The 20,052-nt window shown below is 43.4% G+C and overlaps 1 protein-coding gene across 3 annotated transcripts in view; it reads right to left on the bottom strand.

The window, feature by feature from the left end:
• The window catches only part of PLXDC2 (plexin domain containing 2), a 266,176-nt gene that overhangs the window by 32,115 nt on the left and 214,009 nt on the right, over positions 1–20,052 (bottom strand). For all 3 annotated transcript variants that reach the window (XM_014056257.2, XM_087712674.1, XM_087712673.1), the window contains exons 8-9: positions 13,662–13,757; positions 11,943–12,024 (exon numbers count right to left, since the gene is read on the bottom strand). In XM_014056257.2, coding sequence (XP_013911732.1) covers positions 11,943–12,024; positions 13,662–13,757 — 178 coding nt within the window. The remainder of the gene's footprint in view (positions 1–11,942; positions 12,025–13,661; positions 13,758–20,052) is intronic.

Below are 20,052 nucleotides of genomic sequence, written 5' to 3'. Positions count from 1 at the left end.
CCGTCAGGCCTGGGGATAAGTTTTTACTTTCGCCCCTCCCGAATGTCGAGTGAATGTTGTGTTTTACTGTTTAATTTATTCTTGTTCACATTTCTTTTTGTATTTGTCCTACACTCCCTTTCCCCTTTTATTGTAAGCCGCCTTGAGTCCCCTCAGGGAAAAGGGCGGCCTATAAATCTATAATAAATACCTAAAAAAAAAAACCCTAAATAAATTGGTCTATATCAAGGTGTATTCCTGTAGTGAACAAGCTAATCCTAGACAGGTCGCATAATGTAATAAATAGGGGCTTTCAACTGCCAATGGAAATCTGTACATAGATAAGAATTAAATATCAAGACATCCAATCTGATTTATACATGGCAATGTATTTATTGTAAGTGTGCAAACTGTAACTTAGAGATGCCCGATTCACATCTTGTTGGGAGAAATATGCTTTTTGCCAGAGAGACATCCCTGTGCTACTCATACTCGGAATGGGATAACTTGTCACAGCCTACTCACCATAGCCAATTTGCTGCAGGACAACTTGCTGTAGGACAATTAATAAATACAAAACTTAAATTAATTTTGATGGAACTATGGCATATAATAATAATAAAAAAAGAAAGTTGATCCAGAAATACAAGAGTCACAGTATTTTCAAAGAAAACATGGTCACCAATAATAAAAGTAACTGAATAAAACAATCAATACAGTGTTGAATTGTCCCACGGTGAGTTGCAGAGATGGTATTCAGCAGGTTCTGACCAGTTCTGGAGAATCAGTAGTGGAAATTTTGAGTAGTTCGGAGAACTACCACCTCTGATTGGCCCCACTCCCACCTATTCTCTGCCTCCTGAGTCCAAGCTGATCGGAAGGAAATGAGGATTTTGGAGTAACCTTCCCCTGAAGTGGGGAGGGAAAGGAGATTTTACAGTATCCTTCCCCTGCCACGCTCACCAAGCCATGCCACGCCAACCATGCCACACCCACAGAACCTGTAGTAAAATTTTTTGAATCCCACCACTAGTGAGTTGTCTTGTGCCAAGTTGGCCATGGTGAGTTGTCCTTGCCAACTAATAGTTGGGGAGTAAAATGTATATTATTCTTTTAAAAACAAGGTGCAAACTGAAGAAATTAGGATTTTAGAAAAGCAAGTCGTGATATCATCCACCAGAATCTTTGGTCAGAGTTTAGCATTGCCAGGAAAAAAAAGTAGTTTTGAATAATTAAACAAATGTTTTAGATGCTACTCTTGGAAAAAAATGAGATTTTATTCCAAAAACTGAACCACACATAGGGGAAAAGCATAGCATTGTTTACAATTCTTTAAAGCTCTACACCTTTTTGGCGTATCCCATGACTCTTTTAAAGACTTCCAGATAGGTACTATGTTGGTATTCCCATGCACTCTGAAGCACCCTTTTTAAACAGAAATGGGCACAGCCCTATTAGCAAGGAATAGGATTTTGCTGGATCTCTGTGGAACTTTAGATAACAAAACAATTAACACCCTGATCCTTTTTTTTGTCATTTTAATGGATTTAGACAAGAAAAATAATCTAAAGAAAAATATTGCCTCTAAATGCCCTATGCCACACATTGTCTTTTATAATTCGAGGGCCGTGATAGCAAACTGTAGCATGCAGAGCCCTCTCTGCGGGAATGCCAGCCATCATCCCAGTGATCCACCATGCATGCATGCGTACCTCCTGCCAGCCAGTTGGTCTTCAGGTCTCTGCCATGCATGTGCAGGGGGTGGGGCGCATGCGGCGGACATGCACATGCATGCATGGGGCCTGGGGCACATGCACAGGGTGCTTGCATTGCATTTTGGGGCCTCACGCACCCCCACGCCCCATTTTGGGCCTGGAAAGCCTCCTGCACCAACCTGGAAACAAAAAATGAGGGGTGCAGGAAACATGCACAGGGATGGGGGAAGTACAGGGGGTCATGCACACATGTGCATGTGCAAAGGGGTGGGATGCATAGGGGGTGTTGCACAGCATGTGCAGGGGGAGCGCACGGGTGGAATCACACACGCATTGCATTATTACAAAAGGTTAGCCATCTCTGTTCTAAGGTGAAGATCAGGAGTGTAAATGTACTGTCTGTGCTGTGGCTGTTTTTTTGACTTTCTGACCTTCCCCTCTACCATAGAGCACTTTGGCCAAGGTGGCTTTCTAAACAGCCAAATACCATTTTTTAAAACTTTGTACGGTTATTTTCTCTCTTGGCACCTTGAAAGAAAGAAAAATGTTGCTTACTAGGAAAACTGATTCAATTAGGTTGCAAAAGAAGATGCTTGTATATTTTAGCTTTTTCAAAATCTTAATTACTATACATATCTTTCTTAATATGCCAGAGGGAAACTTGTTCTACAATTGAATATCTGCTTATCTACAAGTAGGTCTCATTCTCCTGCAGTTTCTGATTCTGGATTGTGTAATACATACTGTATGTGAGGTTCACCTATGCTGCTTGATCAGCGTAGTTTAAAAGTGCACTGTATAACATTTCTAGTTTTGTATGTTATTCTACAACAACCTTACTAAACCTTTTACTCTCGCAATGTGGTGTATTTTAACTTCAATATTTCCCAGCCATTACGGGAAATCTGCTTTATGCAACCTCAGTTCATATAATTTAATTACAATATGTCTGTCAGCTTCCTGGGCTACAAAAGGCCCTAACCTTTACACCATCAAGTAGGCATTTTGTTTTTATTTGTGTAAGCCAATATCACAAATTGCTCTATACCTATGTTGGATCAATTCCCAACACAGATTTATGATGCTTAAGATAGTTGATTTTCAAATACACATTCTAATTTGATATAAAAGCTATATTTTTTCCACAACAGGATCTAAAAATACAAGAGCATATATTTTATTGAAATTTCAATTCATTAAAGCAGTACTATTGGGAATTAGGAATAAAATACACAAATGCAATAAAATCACTATAATTCATTTTTGGACTATTTAGTTCTTAATCCAGATATTAACAAATTAGTCTTGTTATATATTTTTTATTGCAATCCATGACAGAATAACAAACTCTGTGAAAATTAAAGTTTAAAACACCCAGCATGCCTTGAGAATATTAGATGTAATTTTCTGGATTTTAGAATTTATTTTTTTTAGAATTTTATTAGAATTTGTAGGCCGCCCTTTTCCCTGAGGGGACTCAGGGCGGCTCACACAAAAACTGGGAAAGGGGAATACAGACATTAGGACAAAACATGTAATAAAATAGCAAGCAACAAACACTCATCATTCGGGCGGGGTAACTATCCTATCCCCAGGCCTGACGGGCGAGCCAGTTCTTCAAGGCTATGCGGAAGGCCTGGACGGTGGAGAGGGTACGAATCTCCACGGGGAGCTCGTTCCAAAGGGTCGGGGCTACTGCTGAGAAGGCCCTCCTCCTTGTAGTTGCCAGCCGACACTGGCTGGCCGATGGAATACGGAGGAGGCCTAATCTATGAGATCTTATCGGTCGTAGGGATGTAATTGGCAGAAGGCGGTCTCTCAAGTATCCAGATCCACTGCCATGTAGGGCTTTATGGGTGATTAATAGCACCTTGAAGCGCATCCGGAGATCAACAGGTAGCCAGCGCAGCTCGCGGAGGATAGGTGTTATGCGGGTGAATCGGGGTGCACCCGCAATCACTCGCGCGGCTGCATTCTGCACTAGCTGAAGTCGCCGGATGCTCCTCAAGGGCAGCCCCATGTAGAGCACATTGCAGTATTCCAGCCTAGAGGTCACAAGGGCCCGAGTGACTGTTGTGAGAGCCTCCCGATTCAGGTAGGGTCGCAACTGGCGCACCAGGCGAACCTGGGCGAATGCCCCCCTGGTCACAGCCGTTAAGTGGTGGTCAAATGACAGCTGTGGATCCAGGAGGACTCCCAAGTTGCGAACCCTCTCTGAGGGGTATAAAATTTGACCCCCCAGCCTGAGAGGTGGAATAATAACCAAATCTTTGGGAGGGAAACACAACAGCCACTCGGTCTTTTCTGGGTTGAGCACAAGCTTGTTCACCCTCATCCAGTCCATAACGGCCTCAAGACCGCGGCTCATCACGTCAACCGCTTCATTGATTTGGCACGGGGCGGACAGATACAATTGAGTATCGTCCGCATATTGATGGTATCTAATCCCGTGCCTGCGGATGATCTCTCCCAGCGGTTTCATGTAGATGTTGAATAGTAGGGGGGATAAGACCGAACCCTGAGGCACCCCATAATTTAGGGGCCTAGGGGACGATCTCTGCCCCCCCACTAACACCGACTGCGACCTGTCCGAGAGGTAGGAGGAGAACCACCGTAACACGGTGCCTCCCACTCCCACCTCCCGCAGTCGTCGCAGAAGGATACCATGGTCGATGGTATCGAAAGCCGCTGAGAGGTCAAGGAGGACCAGGATGGAGGAACGTCCTTCATCTCTGGCTCTCCAGAGATCATCCATCAATGCGACCAAAGCGGTTTCTGTGTTGTAACCGGGCCTGAAGCCTGACTGGAAGGGGTCTAGGTAGTTTGCTTCCTCCAAGGACCGTTGGAGCTGGAAGGCCACCACCTTCTCAACAACCTTCCCCAGGAAGGGAAGGTTGGAGACTGGACGATAGCTATTAAGAACAGCTGGATCCAAGGATGGTTTCTTCAGGAGGGGTCTCACCACCGCCGCTTTCAGTGCGGCGGGGAAGTTCCCCTCCCGAAGGGAGGCGGTCACAACCGCCTGGATCCAGCCTCGTGTCACCTCACTGCAGTTAGTAACCAGCCATGAGGGACACGGATCCAGAACGCAGGTGGAAGTACTTACAGCTCTCATGGCCTTGTCCACATCCCCGGGGGTAACGTCTTGAAACTCAACCCAGAGCTGTTCTACTTGGTCCCCCTGCGCCTCGGCTGGAACTGCGGGGGTGGAGTCCAAGTCCGACCGAAACCGAGCAATTTTGTCCGCTAAGAATTGGGCATATTCTTCAGCTCTGCCCTGCAAGGGTTCCCCCGCCTCCCTTTTGTTCAATAGGGAGCGGGTTATCCTAAACAGGGCGGCTGGGCGAGACTCAGCGGATGCTACCAGGGTGGCTATGTGCGATCTTTTTGCTGCCCTAAGTGCCCTGGTGTATTCCCTGGTGCAGGTGGTTACCATTGCCCGGTTCGATTCGGACTTATCGGACCTCCAACGGTGCTCTAGGCATCTCCTCCGGCGCTTCATCTCCCGGAGTTCCTCGGTGAACCAAGGGGGTCTCCGGGATCCGCCGCCTCGGAGGAGCCGCAGTGGCGCAATCCGGTCGAGGGCCTCCGACGCTGCCGAGTGCCATGCAGCAGCCAGAGTCTCCACCGGATTGTGGGCGAAAGAGTCAGGAATAACCCCAAGCTCTGTCTGGAACCTTACTGGCTCCATAAGACGCCTGGGGCGGAACCACCTGGTCGGTTCCTCCTCCCTACAGTGGGGGTTTGGCCTCCGGAAGTCGAGCCTCAGTAGGCAATGGTCTGACCACGACAGGGGTATGATGTCACTCCCCCTCAGACCAAGATCACAAATCCACTGCTCCGAGAGAAATACGAGGTCAAGCATGTGTCCCGCTGAATGGGTTGGGCCCCGAATTACTTGGGTCAAGCCCATGGCTGTCATGGAAGCCATGAACTCCTGCGCCCCATCAGAGTTTTCACCGAGCGACGGCAAATTAAAGTCCCCCAGGACCATCAACCTAGGGAACTCAATTGCCAGCTCGGCTACCGACTCGAGGAGCGAGGGGAGGGCTGCTGCAACGCTGTTGGGAGGCAGGTACGTTAGCAGCAGACCCACTTGACCCTTGAGGTCCAACTTTAACAGCAAAGACTCACACCCGACAATCTCCGGAGCAGGGACCCTACGAGGAACTAACGACTCTCGGATAACAGCGGCCACACCCCCACCCCTTCCCTGGGCTCTCGGCTGATGCAGCACCTGAAATCCTTCTGGGCACAGCTCTACAAGGGGGACTCCTCCCTCTGGGCCCAGCCAGGTTTCAGTAATACATGCCAGGTCTGCCCTCTCGTCTAAAATTAAGTCCCGGACGAGAGGAGCTTTATGTACAACAGACCTGGCATTTAGCGACAACAGCCTGAGACCAGGGTCCTGACTACTTGCGCCATCTGGTCTTGGAGTGGGACTCCTAGGGCCGGAAGGAGGGATCTCTGTAATGTAGCGAACCCTCCTTCCCCGGTAATGGCCTGCCCTAAAGTCCCCGCCGTATCTGCCCCTCCCTGTTACGACCGCAATACCCCGACCCTCTCCCGTGTCTCTGGTCCCCTCAACCACCCCCGTGGCCCCCGCAACTCCCGGCAGGTCCTCCGAATCACGCATACTCATACACTCCCCCAAACAGTCCCCACGTAAGAAGTTAAAAACACAAAATTACAACAATATGATCATAAAAAAAGTGGGACATTCATCCATCTCAAACGTACCTCAAGCATAACCCATACAAAGACGGAAGAAAAAGGTGAAAGAAAAGAAAGAAATTATAAATTGCGCAAAAAAATTGATTGGTTTAAAGTGCGAATAGTTCTGGGAAGGTCCAAAAAAAGTCCAAGATGGTTAAGGCAAGGAGAGGGCCTTCTATGTACTGTAAGTACCCCCGCTCGGCCAGTAGTGGCGCTATCTGTGGCCGCAGGTCCAAGGCGGCATCAGGCAACAATGGCCGTGGCAGATGAAAGTGTAGATAAAAGAGCCGATGAAAATATACTCCAAAAGGTCCAAAAGCCGCATTCCAAGAGGAGTCTAGTCCCACCCAGCAAAAGGCCCTGCAATGGCAATGGCAACGGCCCAGTGGGGGGGAGAATGCACCAACAGGGGAGGCCAAGCCGAGGGGAGAGGAAGGGGGATGCAGTAGCAGCAGATGAAGACAGCCTCCCATTCTCTCCCAGTGCTGTTCCAGGCTAACCGCCTTCTCCCTGGGGCAATGAATAGTCCAATGCAAGTCCACAGCAACCAAACACACAGACGAGAAAGAAAGTAGCATAAAGGGGGGGGAGAGATTTTTCTCAGCCAGCAAGTGGAGGAGAGTCAAGGCTCTCTCAGGTCAGCCGGGTCACAACGAACCTCCAACGATAGTTATCCAACGCCTCTAACCGAGTTGGGTCGCGATGCCTTCCAAGCGGCACCCGGGCGGTGTCTTTAAAGGCCGCTCTGAATCAGCTGGGCCGCGGCGTCTTCCGGGCGCCCCCGAACGGCGTCAGCGTCTTTCGCAAAAGGCAGCCTCGGGGAGCAAGATCTCTCCACTCCGCTGCCAGCACCAAACTCTCCGTAAGGTCGCTCTTGCCCTGATCTCTCTTCAGCCTCCGAACGGCAACCGGGTGGTGTCTCTGAGCGCCTCACTAATCAGCTGAGCCGCGGCGTCTTCCGGGCACCTCCGAGCGGCGTCGGCGTTTTTTGTAAAAGGCAGCCTTGGAGAGCAAAATCTCTCCAGTCCACTGCCAACACCAGACCCTCCGAGAAATCGCTCGCGCCCTGGTCTCTCTCACGCTCGATTTCTAGGAGCAATTTCTCCTTCTTTTGGCTATTTTTCCAGTGTGGACGCCGGAGCGAAAAGCCCGGCAGCCATGTTCCTTCGCACATGCGCATTAACTTTGTTTGATTTGTTGATTATGTGTATGTAATTAATAAAATAAAACCACCCTGAAATGGAACAAAACAGATTCATCTTGATAACATTGATTCAATTTAATTATTTTATCAAAGTTGGATGCAGAAGCATCACTATTAATGTAAATTTCTGTGGAATGAATACTGGCTAATTCCAGACTGAATCAGAAATCATAATCACTCAGTTAAAAGTGGAGTATATTCCATGCAAAGCATTAACACATATGGATGGGTATGTATGTTTGCGTTTGGGGGAAGGGTTGGGTGTAGAGGTTTTGTGGAATAATCCTCATACTGACCCCATGGGCTTCCTGCATCAACAGTGTCATTTAAAAAAAAAAAAAATGTTTCCATTGTACATCCTGTGATTTTCCCAATTGAACCCTGTCACTTTAAATCTTGAGAAATGAACCCCAATCTGGATAAAGAAGTGTTCTTTCAATTCCACAGCTATATCCACTGACATCACTTATTTTTACTTTTACTGGACATTTATACACATCACTATTCTGAGGAAAGTATCATTGAACATAGCAAGCATTTGCAACCATATGCCAAAAAGAAGAGAGAGAAGTTGCATTAGCATGTACTTGCCATAAGATGGGCCAACTGCTGGAAGATTAGCAATTATATCTTCATTATACCTCCCTTGTGAGCACAACTGATGCCTCAAATTTTTATTTTTTTTCCAGACAATTGAAAGTGAACTTCCCCATTTTATCAATGGGGAGAGAAGATCAGCATCAAAGAAACAGTCAGAGAAAAATACTGCAAGCATTTATTTTTGTTAGATTTGCAACTGTAGTCCTCTTATTAGATGCATATCCAGGCTTTCATTCAGAAGGTATACATAATATTACTCCATCCCACCCACCCCAGTACAGGTAGTCCTTAACATATAAACCACAATTGGGATTGGAATTTTATTTGCTAAGTGATATGGTTGTTAAGCAAATCATCACTTATTGTAACTTAATCCAATTTTGCAATCATTTTACTCCAGTTATTAAGAGAATCATGGGGGTTGAAAGCAAACCATATGGTTGTTAAGTGAATCCAGTGTCTCCCATGGACTTTGCCTGTCAGAAATTGCCTGGGAAATTTCAAATTGTGATCATGTGGCCACAAGACACTACAACTGCTGTAAATGTGATCCAGTTGCCAAGCAACCAGTTGCTCTTGGTTCGGCCCAGATCAGGCAAACCAGTAGTAGTGGCAGTGGGAGGCTCCACCTATCTGCCTGGATGCTTCTGCACATGTGCACCTGAACTGGTAGTAAAAAATTTGGCAACCCACCACTGGTGTGGCCATTGTATCTTTGACAACAGGTCATAATTCACTTTTTTCAGTGCTGTTGTAACTTGGAACTATGGTTGTGGACTATGAACTATGGTTATGAACGATGAACTTTGAACTATAGTTGTGAATGGTTACAATCTTTGAAGTAGGCTGGGCTGAGAAGAAGACCAAAATTCAATGCTGAATTTCTATATCTAAAGTGAGAATCAGATGCTGATCTCCTTGGTATCAGACTAATACTTTAGTTAGCACACCTTATACATTGACTTGTATCCTAACCCTGCCAAGAAAAGCTTTTCAAAGTGGCAGAACAGTGTTCACAACATGGAATAAGAGGAAACACAAATCAGATCTGCTATTTCCTTATAATTTGTTTTCTTTCAATTTCTATGAATATTCTTTCTGTCCATTATTTCTGCTAAAAATGATAAAATACAATTTTGAAGGGAAAAAAATTAATTGAAAAGACCTATTTAGTCAGAATGTTAAATGTGTTCATAACCTTTGAATGGCAGAAACCTTCTTTCTGTCCTTCATTATATAAGTCCTCCAGAGCCTCATTAGATTGCTGGAAAACCTTTGAAAAGCTGAAGGCCTTTCCTCCCTTCTTTCCTGTTATCCTATCATTAACAAGTAGAATTTCCAACTCTAATTTCTAAAGCTATAAGTACAATAGCATTTAAAACAAGAACCAACAGCAACACAGCCTAGTTTCCATAACAATGCGGCAATTGAATTCATTCATGCTATAACAAGGTGAGAAGCTAAGGATGGTTTTTTAATTTTTTAAAAAAATCTATAGAATTATTACTGTACACTTTAAATTCAAATTATTTTTGACTCTCAAATTATTCTTCCTGATACTATACTGAATACCAAAAATATAAATATTGTGGCAAAACAAACTAATAGGAAATGCCGAGTAAGTTAGAATAGGCTAACTTGGATACAATGTGGAACGCTGAAAATTTAATTTAAGATTTTTTGGAAGTGAGAAAGATAACAGCTTTCCAATATACACATGCATGTCTAACATGACAATAGCAGGTTCATTGACGAATTGGTGGCACTTTATATGAGATATTGAGAATAACAGAATTGGAAAGATTTACGGTACTCTCTGGGAACATAAATTTTCTTTATGCTCATGCTTTGACAAGATCCTTGCATCAGTAATATGAGAAAAGATCCACTGTGTAACCTCTTCTGATCTCGATTAACACATACAACTACATTATGAAAAATATTAAAACTTTGGAATTTTTTCCTGAAAAATTATATACAACAATTGCATAAGAGTTGAACTTTAAACAAGGAAACATAATTGCCATAACAGGCTCCAAAGACAAATTTAAATGTTCAGGAATAGTTTTCAAAATTTCCAGGAATACCATGCGAATATATTAGATGTCAAATTTTTCATGAATTCTTAATAGAATTATAGCTTGTTATGATTTTATATGTACACTCCTGATCTTTTCTGTAGCAAGTTAAAGGACAGAGTTAATTCCTGCTAATCATTCTTAATATATCACTGATGAAATGAGACATACCTTATACATGCAAATACTTCACAATATTTAAAGGCATTTATTTCAAACTTCTCATTCAATCATGTGATTATTAATTCATTAATTTTTTTTAAAAAACCAATACACACCTGTTATATGGACTGTATTCTTAAATTCCAAAAACCCTTCTTTTTATGGCTAAATATGACTCTCCTGTTTCAGTCTTATAGAATTTCATGGAGTATTTTATAAAATATGTAAGCATATTGCACTATAAGACAGTTGGAGATGTATTCAAGGACAGATCAAATTAAGATGAGCAAATTCTGTAGTATATCACTGATGAAGACATGATGATGAAAAGTATGATTTATATATAAAGAGAGCGCTATAAAATATTCTAAAGCATTTGCTTCATTATACTGAATGCCCTTATTTATTACCAGTTTGTGGTCTGTCACATCTGAATATAGGAATGAAATATTCCCAGTGGATTTTCTCAGATGACAGTTCACCTCCAAATTTTATTATTATACAAGTGTTAGATCCAATTGCCTGTATATTAGAGTGCATTTACATGATGCTTTTTTAAATAATCTTTTCCCCCAAAGGTTTAGTTTTTGACACTTATTTTTTTTAACTAAAAGAGGGGAATAAATGTTTGTATTTTGCCAACTATTCAGAATAAATGGTCTAAATGTATTTATTTAATTTATATGCCACTCATGTCACTATAAGGCAACTCTGAGCAGTTTACAATGTTATAAATAATGACATAAAACTATTAAAAGCCAAAAGATTAAAACATTGGGCAGAAAAGTTAAAATATTAAGTTTACAATAAAATGAATAAAAAACCCCAACATATACATGGAATGAAAGTGAAATCTACTAGTCTAGTAGTCACCTCTAAAATGAGACCTCTCCATAAATAAAAGGAATATGCTTTTGTTTGATTGTTGAAACTATAATTGGATAAGAAATCCTAATCTCTAGCCATGTATAATTTGTTCTTAAAGAAAAGAATGCATTTTTTTCAGTCAGTAATCCTCTTTCATTCTACCCATTCCTTAATTTTAGCTACATACATCCATATATAACTTAATATTTATTTATTTTTAAATGAGCAACATTTGCACTATTTTTACAATAAAAGCTTGTTTATTAACCCATATAACCACTGTTGGCTACTGATTTAATGGACAGCCTGTTGCCCTTTTAATTATATTTCATACCTTCTGCCAAAATCTTGTAATACTAGGGCACTCCCACCAAGCATGGCAAGGAATCCTTTTTTCCTAGTGTTAATTATTCTGGAAGAGTCTGGCTACCAATTAAGATCCCTTGGGAATTTGAGAAAGGAACCTTATAATTTCCTTTACCACAATTGAAAAGGTCAAAAAGAATTTGAGGCAATGAATTAGCTCAATTTAAAGAACCATTTATTGTCTGGGCGAAAGGAAAAACTGATTCATTATGAGGCCATTGTATACCAAAGACTAAGGCTAACAAGCTTTCTTACCTTTGGAGTTTATTGCACCAGCTGCAGTTGAAACCAATCTGAGACATTATACAGGGTTCACAGCTGTTAAACTGAAGACAAGCTGTAAAAACATAATAAGATAAAAATAAAATGTACATGTGCACAGGGGCAAGCAAATAAAAATAAACTGTTCATCTTAATAAGATTTCCTACAATTGATTTTTTTCAGGAACTTATTCTCTTCAAAATAAACGAAAAATGGTTGGAGGACAATAATTTGACACTTCCAGAACACACTACGGAGATATACAAATCTATTACAGACTGAGCTTGTACCATCAATTTTGATCCCTTTTGTAATTGTAATGCCTTTCTATATTTTGTGTATCTCCTAAATCTGCCTTTCTGCTATAAAGTTTTATTTGTTCCTTAATATCTGTTTAACTTTAATAGCATAATGTTTTTGATAGATGGGTATAACAAAAGGTTAGAAAACTGTGAAAGAGCCATAACTGGATTAAAAAGAGTTCAGCTACTGAGATAGTTTCTTCAAATGGGGTACAGGCAATTTCCATCCCAAGCTTGTCTATTTCTTTTGTTGTGTACATTTTCTCACATCAGTATCCATAATGGATGTCCAACCTCTGACAGACATCACTTGATCTGCTAGGTACATCTACACCTTTTCACTGTTTTAAGTGAATAAACAAACAAACAACTTGCACAGAGTTCTTTAATACAACATTGTTTCGATCAATGTAAGAAATTTGAGATAGCAAATTCAGTGTCATATATATATATACACACAAATATAGAACTTATGGCAATCAATCAAGTAAGTAAACCTATAATAAAGCTGTAAAACAGTCAATCAGACTGTGGAAATAGCCAGAAAATAGATGGGAGAAGAGATCAGCCAGATGGTATCCACAGTTCTTTATTACAAATTAAACTTTAACAATTGTGAGGACCAGCATTCTAATATAATGTTGAAGGCACTGACATCTGAACCAAGTCTGCCTCTCTTTTATGGATATAATTCTTTCAAAGCCCTGCAGTTTATCTCAAAGCGAATAGCATTTCTCTGTAATTCCATGGCTACTTCTCAACTAAGAAGCATGGGTATCTGCAAGCTCCTGCTGCTTTTGTCAAAATGATGAAAACAATATCATACTGTTAGCTATGACCCTTTTGGTTGTGTATATACTGTCACAACACATGTACAAAAGAGGCAAGGCTTGCATTGTGACATTGATTTTATCACTGTTTGCCTCCTTCCCACCCCTGTGAACATAGCTGCTGAGAAGAACCAGCTGAATAAAAATATCCAAGAGAGTTAGGGGACCAGGTGTTTAAGAAGCTTCAATTGCTATCACCATAATAGAAGAGACCCAATAATGTAAATGTAGCTTACTCTGTGAGAGAAGTGAAGTTTATTCAAGATTAAACAGTGAGGTCTATCATAGTGTTTGTATTATGAACTTTTGCACATCTAATTTAAGATCAGCGCTATATTGATTATTCCATGTCACCTCCAAAAAAACCCAGGCAAAGTAAGAGCAAATTAGCACATTATATCCACCACTATATTACCGTGCTGGCTTAAATATCAACAGGTATAAGTAATACTTTATTGGCCAACAATAGAGTAAAAATATATCCTTTTTATGTATTACAAATGCTATAAAAGAAAAGTGGCATGTTTTAAATATAGCCTTTAAAATGTAGCATTTTATCTGCTTGTTAAATATAACTTACTGGGCAGAGGAATCATCTCAACTGCTGACAGATTGGTGACCTTTGACATCTGAAGCTCCACTTTGTGATATTCGTAGATTGTTCTTCTACGAACATCTGCAAGAAAAGCTAAATTAGCACTGAGTTCTGTTGCTTAAACTTTATTATCATAAAATATTTATGTTATCAAGTCAAAATATGTATGTGTTAAATATATTTTAAAATTAATGATTTTTATACATTGGACTATTTTCCTCCTTTTTATTGAAATTGAGTTTGGGTAGGGTCACAGTTTAAATTCACATTAAAGCACTTCCCTTAAAGTAAAATAGTCATTGCAAAATCATACATGGCTTGCTATAAAAATATACACTATTTAACAGAAAAATCAAATTACTTCGCAACATTTGCTGCTTGCTTTACTACATGTTGTTTTGTTTATAAATTATGCTTAGCGGTAAAGATATTGTTATAATGGTAACATACATTTATGTCATTAATAAATTAAGAACCATCGATTATATTTTCTCCTGGATTTCTTGGATCTTGATAGAAATTGACCATTGGCTTACCTGAAGGGTTCTTTTTTGTGTACTGCGGGAGAGTCCAAGCATGGATTAAATTAGTCTGATTGCCCTAGGACTGAGGAATCTTTTTTCCTCCTTAAAGCCAGATTTTTGACCAGTTCTGGAACCAGTGACGGCTGATGATGTAATGAAACAAAAAAGGGGTCTGAGTTGATGTGATGGCCCCAAATCCCTGGATCTGAAGATCCTGGGCAGGGTTAGACTCTCCCGCAGTGCACAGAAAAGGACCTTTCAGGTAAGCCAATGGTCATTTTCCTATGCACTGTTTGGAGTGTCCAAGCATGGGACATACCCAAGTTAATTGTCACTAGGGCGGGAAGAAGTTCTGTCTTGGGATGCGGTTGTGGAAACAACCCCCTGCAGAACCTGCCTGCCAAACGATGCCTCAGCTGAAGCAAACATGTCCAATTTATAGTTCCTGACAAAGGGCAATGGGGATGACCACGTAGCCGCTCTGCAGACGTTATCAATTATGGCCTGGGTTTCCCAGATAGTGGTGGTGTTGATGCTCCTTGTAGAGTGAGCGATAATATGTCGAGGTACTGCCTTGGTCTGGTATGCAGCTGCAATGCACGCTCTTAGCCATCTGCCAATAATGTAAGATGTTGCCATTTGTCACATGGAGCCTCGCTGGAAAGACACAAAAAGGGCCTTGGACCTGCGGAATTCTGCTGTCCATTTAAAATATCTCTGCAGGTCCTGTCTGATGTCCAGAGTGTGCCAGACACGCTCCCTCGGGTACCTGGAACACGGACAAAAGTTTGGTAGAATCACCTCTTGCGCCCTATGGAACCATGGGTTAAATTATGGACTGAAGGCCGGGTCCAGGCGAAGTACAACTCTGTCCGGATGTATAATGCATAGGTCCTCTCAGATAGAGCTGCCAGTTCTGATATTCTCCTTGTGGATGTTATAGCAATAAGAAAGACTGTCTTAAGCATGAGGTGCTGGAGAGAAGCTGTACGAAGAGGCTCGAAAGGAGTTGAAGTGAGAGTCTGTAGGACTACCAATAACTGCCAAGTCAGGTACCAGTGAACCACCAGAAGACGCAGATTAGAGGAACCCTTGAGAAAGCACCAAACCCTTGGTAGTCTGCTGAGGGGGCTGAGCTGAATCCCTAGACCAAATGGTGAATAATGCAGTGACGTGCTGTCGAAGGGTGTTAGGAGTGAATCCCCGATCGAGACCCTCCTGTAGAAAGGCCAATATACGGGGTACTGGAGCTGTGACCGGATCAAGCTGGAGGTTGTTGCACCACTTAGCGAAGGTGGTCCACATGGAGTCATAAATTCTGGTCATTGAAGGTCGCCTGGATGCCTGGATGGTATGTCTCACCTCTTCTGACAGATCATCCCTCCGCAGGAGGTCCCCTTCAAGTACCAGAGGGCCAACTGGAGCCACTGGGGATCCAGATGGATAATGGCCCCCTGGCTGAGGGAGATCTGAGGGATTTGCCATGGGCTGGACACCAACAGGCGAGGTCGGTGTACCAGGACCTCTGGGGCCAGTGAGGCGCTACCAGCAGCACCTCGGCCCTCTCTGCAATGAAGGCGGATCACTTGTGGCAGAAGCAGAAGTGGAGGAAACACATATAACAGTTCCTGAGGCCACCTGCAGCGGAGGACATCTGTCCCCTCCGCCTCTGGCGAGTGGAAGCGGAAGAAGAAGTGTTGGAGCTGTGTGTTCTCGTGGGTGGCAAACAGGTCAATCACTGGGGTGCCGAATCTGCAGGGCAACTGGTGGAACTGGAGTGGATGCAATCACTATTCTGCATTGTCTATGGTGATCCTGCTCAACCAGTCCGCCTGGATGTTTTCCACTCCCGAGATGTGTTTGGATTGGATGGATTCAACCTGACACTCTGCCCACCTGCCCAGGGCCTCTGCCTCCACCATGAGCTTCCTGGATCTTGTGCCGCCTTGACGATTTATACGTGCCTTGGTGGCCGCATTGCCCATCATTAATAGTACGTGCCGATGTAGAATGTCTTGCTGAAAATCACTCAGGGTGAGTCTCGCTGCCTGCAGCTCTAGCCAGTTGATGTTGCTGGCTGCGTCAGCTGGAGACACTTGTCCTGAGTCACACAATGTGCTATGTGAGCACCCCAGCTGGCAAAGCGGGCGTCCGTTGTGATTATTACTCTCGTGGGTTCTTTGAAGAGATGGCCTTTTAACAAGGCTGCTGATTGCCACCACCTGAGGGATCTATTCACGGTCGGTGGAAGACGAACCTTCATGGGGGAGTTGCTTCTGTTGGATCTCTGATGAGCAGGAGGAACCACTGCCGCTCTCGGGAGTGGAGTCGGGCCCAGGGGACTACCAAGATGCATGAGATCATCTTCCCTAACAGTTGCGAGAGGAGCAGCACAGGGACCTGCCTCAACCCCTGAACCTTGTGGACTAGGGAGCCTATGCTGTCTATCCTGTCCTGGGAGAGGAACACCCTGCAGATGGAAGTGTCTATCACTGCCCCCAGGTGGAGAAGCTTGATGGTCAGAGAGAGATAATTTTTCTCCAGGTTCACGGAGAACCTGTGTACCGGGAGGGATCTCATGGTGACTTGAAGGTCCCGCAAGATCTGTTTCCTGGATGATGACTGGATGAGTATGTCGTCCAGGTGACACTGGAGCCTTCTGAATTTGCGCCTGAGGTGCGCTGTGACTACTGACAGAATTTTGGTGAATTTCCTGGGTGCCGACGACAGGCAGAAAGATAGGGCCCTGTATTGATAGTGTTGGCCTGCATAGAAGAACCGCAGGAAACTTCGGTGTTGTGGCTGAATTGAAATGTGTAGGTATGTCTCCTTTAGATCTATGGACATGAGGAGGTGTCCTTGGTGAATCCCTGCTAGGATGATTTGCAGGGATTGAATTTTGAACCTCCTGTATGCAAGATGATAGTTGAGGTTCTTGAGGTCCAAGATCGCCCCCCTGAGTTCTTGGGCACCAGGAAGAGGATGGAATAAAATCCCTTCCACTCCTGGCTGGGTGCTACCTGCTCTATGGCATTGATCTCCAGGAGATGATGGATCTCCTGGATCATAAGCTCTCTCTTGAGAGGGCAAGAAGGGGTGCGGCATCAGATGAAATTCCTTGGGGAGCGTGAGATGAACTCTAGCAAGAGTTCCTCCCTCACAGTCTGCAGGACCCAGGCATCCTCCGTGGTCTGTCCCCATTGGGAGAGGAACAGCTGAAACCATCCCCCGATGGGAGGAGACCCTTGGTAGTCACTTGGATTTGTGGAAGGGTCTGTGTGAAGCCCTGCCGCAGTTAGGTCTGCGGAAGTTGAATTGCTGTCTGCCCCTGTCCTGAAAGGACTGCCTGTCCTGGGATCTATTGTTGGATTGATTAAATGATCTGAGGGCCATGGAGGAGAACAAGGAGTCATTTGTACGAAAGGGCTGACTCCTAAAATAGGGAGTGGACTTACGATCCTGCTTCTTAGTCATGGTGGGAAGGATCTTCCACTTATCCTTAGATTCAATTAGGAAGGGGTCTAAGTCCTCTCCAAATAGCCTGGTTCCCTTGAAGGAGCAGAAGTGAGCTTCCACTTGGCCTTCTGGTCGGCCTGCCAGTGGCGAAGCCAGATGAGGCGCCTAGAGGTTACATTGGAGGCTAGCACCCTCGAGGTAAATTTCACTGCATTAAGCAAGGTGTTGGCTGATTACTGGGCTGCTGCAATGCTCTTAGTCACATCTTGGTGGAGGTGAGTGTCCTCTGCTGGGGGCTTAGACTGTAGCTCACGTAGCCAAATTATGGAAGCCCTGTTAAAGAACGATGCAGAAGAAGACGCCTTAATGGCCCAGGCTGCCGCTTGATGGGGCTTGTGGCAAGCCTTCTCTGCCTTTTTGTCTTCCACCTTGAGACCCTCCATCAGGTCTACTGGAAGAACAGAATTAGACGTGAGGGGTGCTATCGAAGGATCTACCGAGGGCAAGGTTAAAACGTCCTCTAGGGTTGATTCCATTGAATGTAGCTTCTTGTCCCCCACACTGGGCGCAGCTAAGGAACCAGGTTGGACCCATTGCCACTGAATTACATCCATAAAGACAGGAGCCTGCATCTTAAATATGCTATCGTTGGGATTGGCTACGGTTGAATCAGAAGAACCTTGGCAGGCCTGGGCCTTAGTGCCCAGCTGGGTAATGGCCTTGGCCTTGTGTAAAATGGATTTAAACAAGATGGGCTTGAAAAGTCCAGATAAAGCAGGAGCCTCTGGGGAAAGGTCTTCGTCCTCCGAGAGTTCCTGCTCCTCTGCTCTGGGTCCCCCAGGTAGAGATCTCACTGACTACAGAGGATTCCAGAAAAGGATGGTGTACCCTGTGGCTAGTGCCAGATGCTTCTTTCCTAAACCCAGAGGGGGCTGGATTAGCTGGGGCTTGATCCTTCTTCTGAAGCCCCTCCGCTATGCCCTGGGAGATGGCCCGAGAAATACTGCTTGCATATGGGTGGAAAGTTCAGGCCCCATATCCTCTCCAGGCCTATCCCCGCTATTGGCTCTGGAGGAAAAGAGTGCCCGGTCCTCGGAGGATGGAGCTGAACTCCCCCCCCCTTCAGGCTGAGCTGCATTCCAGGGACAAGCTCAGAGACAAAGAAAGGTGCAGGGGAACAGGGATCTACTAGGGAAATATCAAGTGACAAGAATGCTTTCACTGGTGGGTTTAAGCTAGCCCTAAACTAAACAGCAAACTTTATTTGGATGGAAGAGTGCTTATCTATAATGGGAAATTAAAAATAATAATTGTGAGTTTGACCTTAAGCCACATTATGCCAATACATGCCTACGAAACAAGATAAAAACCAGAGCTTTTGTCTGCTATTTTCTGGATGTGGGAGCTTTTGCAGATGTAGAATAGGAAAAGTTTTTGGTTTTAAAAAAAATTAAAAAAACACTAATGACTGCTTGCCTGAACATAGTGCCCTTTCTTTCTTCCAAACACTATTAGTGAGAATCACTATTCCTTATTTTATAATATTTCATTATGTACAAATAGTCCTTGTACCTGGCCACAATTGGAACTGGCAATTATGAAGCTAAGTGAAGCACTTGTTAAAGGACATATCAAATGTCCACAGCAGACTTATGCCCTCAATTCTGGGTTGTTGTTAAAGAATCGGTCATTAAATGAGACATCATGTCACAGTGACTTGAAATTTTACTACTGGCTTCATTGTTGACTGATTGTTGGAAGCTGACTATGAAACATGCAAATGGCTCATGACTGTAGGACACAAACAGTCATAAAATCCCACCAGTTGTGAGAAATGCCTGAATCTTTATCATTTAACTATGGGGAAACTGCAATGGTTTCAAGTGCAAGAACTGTTGGTGAAGTTACGTTTTCAGCATCATTATAACTTTGAATGGTTGAATTTCAGAGCAATGAACATTTCAGCCACATTCAACCCACATGCTAACCTCTTTGAGAGCATTATTTTGAATTCAGGGTCTCCCTAGTTCTACTTTCATATTTTTAGAAGCAGATCAGAATTATTCTCCTGTAATTTCTATTCTGGGAAAGAAGACTTGATCAACCTTTAAAGTCAGATTGAGATTGATCTATCTGCATCAAAAGAGCCAATTTTAAATGACACAGTGAAGCTGACACAGAATTGATACAGTAGTGTGACAGTATTTGCATTATTTTATGGTACCATTCATAAGTCAATATATCAATAAACAACTGATATGAAAATCTACACTATAGCATTTTCTTCCAGTTAACAAAATCCAATGTGGTTGTCATTTACACAGGTTGGTAGAAACGGTAGCAATATTTGAATAAAACTAATTCGCTATTTAATTCTATTTGCTTTACACTGAGTA

Source organism: Thamnophis sirtalis, unplaced genomic scaffold, assembly GCF_051295495.1.
Source record: "Thamnophis sirtalis isolate CommonGarterSnake01/CBP01778 unplaced genomic scaffold, rThaSir2_p1.2 scaffold_4, whole genome shotgun sequence".
Taxonomy (NCBI): Eukaryota; Metazoa; Chordata; class Lepidosauria; order Squamata; family Natricidae; genus Thamnophis; species Thamnophis sirtalis.
This window is presented reverse-complemented; position numbering and strand designations above follow the sequence as displayed.